A 12,219-nucleotide genomic window follows, 5' to 3' on the forward strand; every position below is an offset into this window, starting at 1 on the left:
TTACAGTTTTGCATTTTGTTGCGACTGAGAGGAGCAGTCATCCTCTTTAAGCTGTGCTGCACTGTGCGCTCTCATCCTGATGGCGCTAAATTTCATGGGTGTGGGTCGGGACCCCCTGAGGGGTCGCAAGACACCAATGGGGGGTTGTGGTTTTTTTTATTAAAGCTATCTAAAAGTAGTACATTTTACACATTATAGTAAAAATATATAGACAAAAATAGTAGCTTAACTTGAAATAAAACCTTGAAAACAGAAAATGCAATGAGTATTCTGCCTTTCTTTTTGCCAGATGACTCCTAAGTTTAGAGTTAGTGAACAGTTAATTATCAAAAGCATCAGTAGCAGTAGGTTGATTCATAACATCACAGGAAACACAGCCACATGCTCATATTCTGATAATAATTTTCTCCAGACCAGCTAAATGAAGCCACATTAAATGGTCAAGTCCACTTTTGCCAAGCTAGTCTTTACACACCGTTGTCGGAGTTTCTTGGCTTTTGTGCGGCACTTTGCTCAGCAGAGCGGTGAACGCTCCTCTTGTTAGTTGGCGTGATGAGGGTGGGGCTTCCCTCAATGCAAATTGCGACCAATACTCATGGCATTTGTTTAACTACGCTGAGGGAAAAGGAGACTAATGACAGCCCTGTGTTGGTGTGTGCTTTGGCCCACTTTACAGTATTGCAGCGTGAACACAAACATGGGAATGGGAACAAAGCAAACAACAATGTGTGTGAAAGCACCCTTACATTATGTCTTATTGGTTTATTTGCACAACTTCAGTGGACACCAAAGCTGTGCAGTCCTTTGGAGAATCTGGCCTTTAGTTTTCCAGTTTTCTGAACTTTGATCTGGACACTCCCAGAAGGTGTCATCAAATAACTATACTATTCTTCTGCACAGTACTTCTATTGTAATATAGGAGACATTTCATCTTATTTCATTTCATGCACCAAAATGGTCATCACCAGGAGTCAGAACTGTGACCAGTGCACCAGGGATGTATTCTCTCTACATGGGGCACCTGCTCTACTAACAGAGGTAACCAGCGCCCCAGTTTCTTCTGCAAGATTTACCCCACAGGCCTTTATGTCAACATTCAGGCATCCCCCAATCTCAATATCATCGGGGTCAAAGACTGAGGGTCAGAGCAACCCCTCGTACTTTTTCCAGCCACCCCCCCTCACTTCACTGCTCAGAGATCCTGTGAGAATGGCATTGCTATGATACCAAATTGTTGGTGTCCTTTATTTTCCCTGCAGCCATCAGAGAGCTTATTATCATGTCCCTGTCTGCTCCTATCCTCTCTGCCCTCGTAGAAAACAGGTCTAATTGTGTCTCGTAGCTGTAGGCTCAGAGCCGAGGGAGGGGAGGGGCGAGGTGGGTTTAACTGAGTGATACTCAGTGATGTAAATGGGTGTATAATATGGCCCCAGCGTTTGTGCTGGAGCTCTATCTCTCAGCCGTAATCTAGGCCATCAGGGACCCGTTGGTATACATCATCCACCATCAACGAGCCTCTCTGTTGGTTGGTAATTTATTCAGCGCTACAACGGTTATTGATAAAGCACTTAAATACAAATTCCCCTCTCTTCCAACTGCCCTTCTCAGCACTGAGCGACGTTCTGCGTTGTAATATCCCAGCTCGGTCTGTGTTTTGTATTTATCTACTCTTTTGTCAGTGTTAATTCAAGGTTGGCTCATTGTTGTCTCTTTCTCTTTCTTCTTTTCTTCATGGGTCTCTGCCTGTTGCTCTCCCAGGAGCTCGAGACGGCTCAGTCCAGTCGGATGCCAGCAGCAGTCCTTCAGAGCAGAGTCATCTGGGCCAGACCCACCCAGCGTACCACATGGGTCCACAGGTGAGTCTGCAACTAGTGAAGACACACTGCATGTGAAATCAATGATGATATTTTCATGGAGGGACTTCAGGAGTTTGAAATCGCCCAACTTGCTCAGTGACAGAGAGTAACAGAAGTTATTCGGCCTTTATGATCATATAACACCTCTTTATGAGGTTTCAGAGGTCAGGAGAGGTTTCATTCAAGAACAATTAATGACATAACGAAACAAACAAGCATGTAGCATCATCCTGTCCTCTTGTAACCAGTAGAAATACAGAGCATGAAATGTAACAAATATCACAAATTACTAGTTTTGCACATTCCTTTTGCATTGGAAAGCCCCCTTTTCTTATAACTCTATCGTATATGCTGAGTCAGCCTTTGACTGGCTGAGTCAGAAATGCCCGCCTCACGAAAAGTAGTGTCTGTTGGAATTTTCATTACAAATATAGGGACAGTTAATTCATTTCCAGCATTGCAATAGAATAGTGTCGCATGATTTTGTGACCGGGGTCAAAAGGTATAAATCAGGTCCACTGAAAAAATATAAGTCCCTTCATTATCCCTCTCAGATAAGATGTGACTTTAAAGCTATCATGGTTAATGTAGCCGCAATGTAGAAACTATGAAATCATACTTTAAATCTTCTTTTATAGAAAACTCAGATTCTGAGCTCTCAAGTGTTCAAAAGCTTCCCTAATAGCATCTGGTTACATCTGGTCATTCCAGAGCAATGAATGTTTAGTATAACTTGATCACTCACAAGTTACAGTGTGTTGTGTTCTGTCACTGTGTTCGACAGTATATAAGCTACAGTAAGTTGGTTCTATCTCTAAAGGAAATAAGCCTTCCATGTAATTGTTGTCGTAATGAGAGTGCAAAGAATCTGGTCATTCTAGACCACTGATTGTTGTTTAGTAAAATTTGATCAGTCTGTTGTGTCATTTCTGTGTTCTGCAGTATATAAAGGTGCAAGTTGTTACACAGCTGTGAACACACACAGTTCCAAAGCTGCATTTTTGTTCTACAGAAATAAAAACTCCAAGTGTGGACATTTGTTTCAAGTTAAAACGAATAATTCTGAAGTTACAACTACACTACACAGAAAGTGCTTTAAGTTGTTACTCAATAAAAGAGAAGTAATTTAGCAACTGACTGTTATTTTTATAATGGTGCAATAATTTTGGGTTACTGTCAAACGGAAAATCAATAATCGCTGATTGATAATCGATAAGAATTGAAAATTCTTTGTGATCGAATCGGAAAATCAGACAGATTTACCACCCCTAGTAACAACTACTGTGATGACGAATCATTTTAAATGTTTGCAAAGAGTGAGTTAGTCATTGTTTCATTCAAGCATCTTGTTTTTGATAATTAGAGTTCTAACGTCATCCTCAGTGAACTCATCGTATTTGAAACGGACTCCTTCACAGTGTGTCTGCCTCTATGAGCCATACTGAACACCTTTTATCACACATGTTCAGAATGCAAACACTGAGGTAGACATGTCTCATTCAGCCTGTTAAGAATATTTAAAATCATTGATGACCAACTTAACTTTGTTGATACCTTACAGAGAGTTAAATAAAAGTATGACTGTTTCAGTGATGAAATTACAGACATAAGCTGTATTCACACTGATTCACATCGATGGCTGACAGGGTGTAAAATAGTATATATTTGATGTATTCCAAAACAAAGAGTACAGCCTAGATGTGCTCTTTTTGGAACGCATCATGGGATAACTTTGGTTAAAGTTTGGTGCTAGATGAAGACAAATTGATTGATTTGTTTGTAAAAAATGAATTGAAAAACTGTGCAGTGGTAAGATGGCAACACAAAACACAACAAATATTTGCCACCATTATTGCCTCCAGTATTTTTACTTACTTCCTTTTTTTTTACAATAACTTTAACTCAAAACTAGAAAGATGCTCTCTCTCTATATATATATAATTTTTGCAAACTTAAAAAAAAAGATGACTTCAAACGTGAAAGAAAAACTGCATTTCATGAACCTCTTGCTTATGTTTAAGGAAATGAAAAACTTTATAACACTGAAATTATTAGCTTATAAAACTGTCATTTGGCATAGCAAAATCTAGTTGACAAAGTCTGCCTGTATGTATGTATGTGAATGCAGCATTCACCTCCTTGATAAATGTATATTATTATTTTTCTGTCACTGCATGAGTAAACCAGAGGACCTAAAGCTGCCTCCCTGAATGCTACATAGTGAATAATTCCAGCTAAACTGTGGAAGCATTAAGCATTTTGTCCTCACACATCATCTTCACATGTAATTGAGTTGTGGCTCTAATGAGCTGACAGTAACGGCCTTGTCAAAACAAGCAGGGGAGCTCGGGGGCCGAGCCTGCAGCCCTGTTAATAGCTCAATCAGGCATTGTCCTATCTGATTGGATTTATTGGCCTGGTGGCTCAGCGCTGTTTAATGAACATCTATCTCATTAGTGTTGCTCAATGTCACCGCTCAACACACACACAGGCACACACACACACACAGCATCAGGTTTCCTCCACCCTCTTTAATAAGGCCATTCACCCTGCACTCAGTGTTACTCAATGACAGTCAGTCCTCATCAGGATAAACAAAAGAGGAAACCCGAGAGCAGGAGAGCCATTCAGTTTTGTCGGGCAGGTTTGCAGGGTGAGAAATCCCCAGTGAAAGAGTCAATCTGCTGCAGGTAGAGATAAAGAATGAGCTTAATTAAAGGCACTTTTCTGATTACAGATACCCTCACAGGTCAAAGCAAGTGTTTCAGTAATAGATAAGAAAAAACAGAGCGGAAAAGCATCTCGAGCAGGCAGCAGTTAGAGTGTGCGCCTCAGCAGGCGGCTCTCAACAGTCACCATCTAATATATTAATGCTGTCAGTACAGTCTCTGTGAAGCTAACACTTTTCAGAAACAAAGGCGCTCCGCACGCCATACCCAATTCTCTTGTTCCAGGATCAATATGTTTTGATAGATTCTCGCTCCAGAGCCGGATATTGTTCGAACAACCATTATCCGATGGTAGTTTACCCAACATGAATCCACCTTCCTTCTCTTTCCCACTTGCAGTTAGGATGACAAAAGTCTGCTATCTGGGTGATTATGGGCAATTTCTCAGTGCCAGAGCTGCCAAGCAGACAGAAAGGCCTATTCTCCCCTGATGGGCAGAGAGGCTGGGTACCACATCCAGTCCTGAGCGGGGCTGCTTCCCCATCCAGAGTCAAACACACACCCGAGTCTGAGTGCCCGTGTGGCCCCTAGGAGACCACTCCTCAACACGCACCTGTCAGGCCTGCCAAGCACTGAACAGCAGCTTTCCAGCAGCACCTATGGAGAGGAGGAGTGGCGAAATCTGGCAAAAAGGCAGAAGTTGAACTGTTAAATTGAGATGATTGATGCTGAGGGTTCTTGCAGTTGAAGCGTGTTGTGTGTGGCTGCAAAGTTGAGCTAATTATGTTGACGCTAAATTTATCCTAATCTCTGATTTTGATGTTTGCAGATACAGAGTCCTCACCTCAGATAAACATCATAATCAGTCTTAAACTGGCACAACAAACAGCCGTAAGACTAAGATCTCTTGCATGTTTAAAAAAAAAAGAATCCTCACAGTTGTTTCTCTCTGCAGCTGCCTGTGTGCCTAACAGCTGCCTCTTTCTCCAAAGCTGCCTGTTATGATAAATAAATCAGGGCTACATCTGATAATTGCAGAATTGTCTTTTAATGTTATTCCCTTTCTATGTGAGGCTGTCTTTGCTGTCAAGCCTGGCAATCTCATTTTGTTTGACTCCGAGATGAAATGTTCAAAGAGCGTCTTTGATTATGTGCTGCTTCGATTCAAGATTACATTGAGTTTAAAATGTGAGATTAAACGTATGTCACTTTCAGCTTACAAACGGGCTGCCTTTGTTATTGTCCTTTGAGGATTCTTTGAGCTCCCCAATTATTAATTCATCTTTTAAAGTTAATGGCAAATGTCATTTTGAATGCTCTCAGAAGCGTCAGATATTGTCGTTTGTTATGCGCGGCTGTTGTGTATCAAAGCAAAGAGGCATCTTAAAGCCTGTTTGTGATTACTCCTGCCAAACACAATCACCCCTCTGTGTGCTTTCGTTATTCTTTCAACAGCTTAGGAACACAAACAGGTATTCATTTGTCTCTCAGTGCAGAGATTTCAACCTGAGATCTTTTGTGTGTTGTGGCTTTAAACCCGCGTGACCTCGTCCCTCTTTAACTGTGATCGCATGTATGTCGGAGCGGGGTGCAGGCGCTGTGCACCATGCAGGGTTATCACAGTGACACGCCTGTCACCCAGGAGCACCGGGCTCTGGAGCACGGTGGGGTCTTCGCACCAGTCGGCCCCGCTGTGCATCCTGTGCAAGCTGCACACACACACACATACACACACACCATGCAAAACAGAAGCAGATAGCTGACAATTGGAGTTAAAGGCTTGTGAACATGAGTCACAGTGGAGGAGTCAACACAGTGCAGCCAGGCTTACCTAGCCTAGCAACATCTACAGGCTGCTTCACTGTGGACACAACACAAGCTGACAGTTTTCTTTTATTATTTCTATTCCAAACAATTCAATTCAACAGTTAAACAGTAATTTTGTTGGATTTTGCAGCATCGTCAGTGTTTTCTGTCTGAGAGCTCCTGAGTAAATCCACTTTGACGTGCTCGGACTCTGACATAATTTGAAAACGGTTTCATCAGGATGAATGAAATTTAAGATGTCACTCCTTGTGTATTCGCAGAGATTTCAGCCACGGTACAAACCTTCCCACTTGTGGCTCAAAGCTCTCGATGAAAAATGTGTTGGTGTATTTCCAAACCCACTTCCTGGGAAAATACATTTGAAGAGATCTTCTGCTGCGCAAAATATCTCGGAGCGATACTTCTGATAACATATCTTTTTCCTCTATGGGTATGACTTCACTGCTTCTACTTTAACTAATGTGAATGAATGGATACATGAAGAGTCGAGAGTGATGTGTTATATCCCTCATCAAAAGGGTGAAGTGCTGCTACTTTCTCTTTTTTTATTTTGAAAAGCACTGTGTGTTTCAGGCACATTTCTGTGGTACCCAGGATTTGTTCAATGGGATGAAACACAAATCACTCTGCATCTGTGGGAAAGAAAAATCCTCAGCTCTCTGGCAAAGATTGGATTTGATGTCTGTCAGTACCAACGGCAGTGTGTTTTTGACTGTGTGTGTGTGTGTGTGTGTGTGTGTGTGTGTGTGTGTGTGTGTGAGTGTGTGAGTGTGTGACACACAGCAGCACAGAATTCATCTGCAAAACAACCGCATTCATCAAAACACACTGATTAATGAGACTGTCACTTTGGTGACATCTGCTCTATTGCTTTACCCGTCTCAATTAAGCTCCCCAGAATAAAACATAGTGTATATATTCAATTAAATGTGATACTGTTGCACTGTATGTCACTTCTGCATAAAAGGTATTCTGCAGCAAACACAGGAAATACAGACAATAAATCTTAAGTTGCTGCAGCTGATGAACAATGTTAGCTGTTGAAGCTTCCAGCGACCAAAACAATTATCTCTCATTTAAAACATCTCCTGATTTATCGCACTGAAGCTCCAGATAAGTCAATTATTTTATCTGATTTCATCAGTTTGTCATTTTGTGAATTCTATTAACAAATAAAAATGTATTCATATTGTGTTATGAACAGTATAAAATGATTTGCATATTTAACATTGATGGTTTAAGACACTCTAAATACAAAATTGAGTGTTATCCACTATAACTAAACACACATGAAGAGTTAATTTGCAAAAACAGACAGCTCCGTTTTTATACATTTTCAAAAAACATATTTCTTTTTGATATATATTCCTATTAAAGTTACATTTTCAAGATATCTCTGATTAATAAAGTAATTTTGACTTAGTCCAAGCCACCTAACCTCAGTTGATTGATCATACCAAAAGCTAGTATTAGAAAAAATATGTTTTTTGAAACATTTTTTTAATTTGTCGAAAGTGAGTTAACTGTTTTTGTAAATGAACTCTTCATATATTGGGGTCTAATAACAACACTTCAAACATTAAAAGGACAATGTCAAATTTCCAAGATGAAACCCTTTGTTTGCATATTTGAAGTTCAATCAAATAAAAAGGATGAGCAACACAAGTCTTTGCATGGGGAGGCGTCGATGTTAACACATCTAAACAAAGCTACAAATATATTAGAAATTGTCATAGCTTAGTTAAACACCAATACCATAGAGTGGTACACAGAGAGATGAGGAGCTGTGATGGACTATTTATCCTCACACACATTCATAGAAATCATAAATACAACTCCTACATTGATAGCATTCCCTACACACAAGCTAACAGTCAATTGTTTTGGTACGAGTGGGCAGTTCCAGGTGGTTTGCTAAATTGACATTGGATTGTCAACAATTACTTTACCAATCCCAGTTAAAAATGCGTACTAGCAGTATTTTTAGAATACGTCATTAGAACCAGGGGTTGCAAAATTCTAGGAATTTTCAAAGTTGGAAACTTTCAATTGGAATTTACAAGAATTAACGGGTATTTATGGAAATAAACAAGAATTTACTAAATTGAAGGTTGGCTCTTAATCAGGAACTTATATATATTTGGGGAAAATATATTTCAGCATAATCCTGACTAAAACAACCAGATTTCATGCAAGTACAGTTGAATATCTATGCTATTCCTCAATCACATGCACATCACACACTGCTTACTGCAGGGCTATTGAGACCACGCCCCCTACATGCACTGTGCATTCCTCCATCACATGCACAGATGATTTCTATTTTGGATGGATGTCTGCTAATAACAAAAACAAATATTTATGCTTGGTTATGATACCTTTCCATTAAATTACCCTCAATTCCCAGTTAATTCCCATGGAAAGTTTCCAATTTGGAATATTCCCAAAATTCCCCAGCTTAACTTCCCATGGAAATTTACCAGAAATTATCCATCCCTTTGCAACCCTAATTATAACAAATTTTAAAGGACATGTAAGTGATATTTTGTAATAAATTACTCAAAGGTGATTTTGCTTAGATGTAACAAGGTGTAAACGTACAGTACACATAACTTTCTAAAATCTATATTTTTCATTACTGTTGAGTATAAAGTAGCGAGCTGGGAATCTGCATGAATGTGGGATAATAGAGAATTTAAATGTTTTATCCATACACCTCACATGTGTTGAAGCTATTTGAAGTAATCAAATGTTTAAATCTAGCTGACATTGTAATGAGAGGAAATTAGACTGCACACTGTCCAGAATAGCAGGAAAAAGTCCAAGACTTTATTTTCCATTTTTTGTGTATTCAGTGTTTCTCTCACAAAGACACTACCTGAGCAGGCTGTCCAAGCACAATTCTGACCATTTTTACATTATTTGTAAATCTGTATAAGATCGCCATGTGCGATAACAGATTAAGACAATCTATCGTCACTCTCTATCCATCACTTCTTAGTTTTGGACTGTTGCAGAATGCTACATCATTAACAATCCACACGTGAAACACCTGCTGTCACGACGAAATATGGGGTGAAACATTTCAAAGCGCGACTTGTGGTACTTGAGCGTCTTTATAAAATGTACCGCTGGTTTCAGACACATGCAGTTTAGAGAAACGGTAGGAGGCTGCTGTGTATCGAGGGAGGAAAGCTGTCAGTGAATTGCGTGTTGGGGGGTGAGGGGTGCCAAAACAAAACAAAAGAGTTGTTTTGTGAATGCATGGTTAAATAAAAGTACTGTTAATATTAACCAGCTACCATAATAAGTATTAATAGAATTAGTAGATAAATGACATAACATAATGTAAGTACAGGTACAGCGTCATCCTGGGGTATTGTTTCTGATGTTCTATGAAACCCATTCAGAAAGACAGAATACCTATAGATGATTATATCGATCTTGACATGTGCAGTAAATGTGTTTTATTTTCTGTGCTCCAGTCTCTCCTGGTTGCCCAGCAGCTGGCCAACGCAGTAGGCGGTGTGATGTCTGGGGCAGCACAAGGCATGAACCAACCCATCCTTATCCCCTTCAACGCAGGAGGACACCTGGGAGGACAGCAGGGCCTCGTCCTCTCCCTGCCCACGGCCAACATCCAGAGCCTGGTGGCTGCTGCTGCTGCAGGGGGCATCATGACGCTCCCCCTCCAGAACCTGCAAGGTAAGAAGCAGGGCCAAGTAGACATGTAGTAATATGACTAAATAAACAGTTTCAACATGATTTAAGAGAAAATTCTGATGATTGCAAGATGAAATGCGGATTCGTGTTTTGCAAGACATCAGAATCTACTTGTGTTCAGACTGATGAAGGTGTTTTCATGTTATGCATGATGATTTACAGAACATGTGACCGGTATGTAAAACGTCCGTTGTAGACATGAAACACTTTTTGTTTTTCTGTAATAAAAATGCTCTGCAAAGCTTCTGAGCAGGTAAGAATCCTTCAGGGGTTTGTATCCCAAAAAGGCCCTATCCTCGACTTGCCCAGAGGAACAGCCGTATTAATTACAGGTCAACGTTTTGCAGTGCAGCGCAAAAGCACTTTATGCCTCTTTCCTGTGCATAAGAGTGCACCGTACTTCACTTTTTTATCTCTTTCCACCTCATCTGTCCATCCACATGGCTGTACTTATCCTTGCCTTTTAAACTTTAATGCCCAAGTGTTCTCTTTTGATCATAGTTGTAAATGGTTTTCATTTTAATGTTTAAAACATTGTCTCTTTTATACCATTAGATTGAAGGATGGATGGGGAAACCGTCTGTCATAAATCTTGGATGAGAGAGCTGCACTAATGTAAAAAGATGCCAGGCTACATGTAAAGCAGTGTGTTTTTAGGATGGAGATTACAATAATGCCAGTGCAGCACAAAGTGCAGGGAAGGCTCCGTTCGTGTGGGGAAATGGATGGACAGATGCCCTGAGTGAGGAAATGTGGAGGTAGAAGCCTAATGGACACAAACATGCATAAATAACAGCAGCCATCGCTGTGGGCAGAGCTTTTAATAAACCCGCATCTATCCAGTCAGCCCTTCAATGTATCCATCAGTAGTGGACGATAATGGGCCCAGCAGGCCCGAGTGACTCACACTTCAACAGATCTTCCTCCTGGTACGTGAGGATCAACCCAGAGGCTTCAGTGTTTCGATGAACTGATCAACAGACACATTGTCAGAGTGTCAGAGCACCAACACAAACACCTTTCAGTCAGCCTTATTGTCCACTCATAAACAAACCAACAGGCATTCTTAAATCCACGGTCCTGATAAAATTCCCCCTCCATGAGAGCTAGCAGAAAAAAACAGTTGTGAAGAAATGCCTCTGTGGCAGATCTTTTTTTAAGTGTGTGGACTGACAGACTGCCTGTTCGCACGTCCTCTTATCTGAAGGGGATGCGTTGAAGGGACCTCCGTGGAGAGAAAGTGACACAAGTCACGAGTGAAGCTAAATGTCTTGACTGTGTCCAGGCCCCTCTGGCCACGCGACGCTCCTCCACTCTCCCCTGTCTGAGTTCATCACAGCTCCGCTGAATGAGGCCTGCTGGCACAGCACCTCTGTCAGACAACTGCAGCTCTAGCCTCTGCCCCCACGTCCCCCTTCGCACCCCCCTCCAAGCCCCTGCGGGTCTCCAGGCCTGATTAATCACAGATATAATACAGCGCCGCACTGTCGCCGGGGAGCAGTCAGCTCATTTCACGACCTCAGGAGCGAGTGTGTTTTACAGCACTCACGCTGCTAGCTAATTAGCGTCAGATCAGACACAAGACAACTGTGAGGCACAGTAATGAGACTCCAGGAGGAGACCAGCCAATAGCTGTATTTAAATGTAATGAGGCGGCTAATGACCAACTAATAAGGCTGTTTGTCTTGGGAAATGGGGACTTAAGGGTGGAGGAATTGTATTCTTTACATGAGAGACGGCATGCTTGTAGTCTCAAAGTCGTAGTGTTATTAGCATGCAGTGTTTCATAATAAGATATATTTGATCAGGTTTGTTTTTTTATTCCACGTTGCCCTTGTGTTTTAATGAGGGAAATTAAATGAAGAGACAAAATGAGAACAAACAGAAACAACAGTATCTTTGATCCCACGTTTTGATCATGCTAATCAAAGCTTGCTCTGTGAGAACGAATGCTGCAGCTGAGCTCTAGGAGGGTAGCTCTCTCCGACTGTGATGAATAACTATCACTGTAATGGGGTTGTGCTATAAAGTTGGAGTGGTTGCTTAAATAAAACTGAGCAGCATCTTGTGGCAGACTCAGTAAACACAAGCAGCAGTGTAACTGGTTATTTGTCAGAATGATTTATGCCCGCGAACACGCAGTA

General features: G+C 41.0%; 1 protein-coding gene across 10 annotated transcripts in view; it reads left to right on the forward strand.

Annotated features, from left to right (window-relative positions):
* pou6f2 (POU class 6 homeobox 2) overlaps positions 1-12,219 on the forward strand; it is an 89,577-nt gene that overhangs the window by 23,520 nt on the left and 53,838 nt on the right. For all 10 annotated transcript variants that reach the window (XM_034707025.1, XM_034707018.1, XM_034707024.1 and 7 more), the window contains 2 exons: positions 1,759-1,856; positions 9,838-10,057. In XM_034707025.1, the coding sequence (XP_034562916.1) occupies positions 1,759-1,856; positions 9,838-10,057 (318 nt within the window). The remainder of the gene's footprint in view (positions 1-1,758; positions 1,857-9,837; positions 10,058-12,219) is intronic.

This window comes from Notolabrus celidotus, chromosome 17 (assembly GCF_009762535.1).
Source record: "Notolabrus celidotus isolate fNotCel1 chromosome 17, fNotCel1.pri, whole genome shotgun sequence".
Taxonomy (NCBI): domain Eukaryota; kingdom Metazoa; phylum Chordata; class Actinopteri; order Labriformes; family Labridae; genus Notolabrus; species Notolabrus celidotus.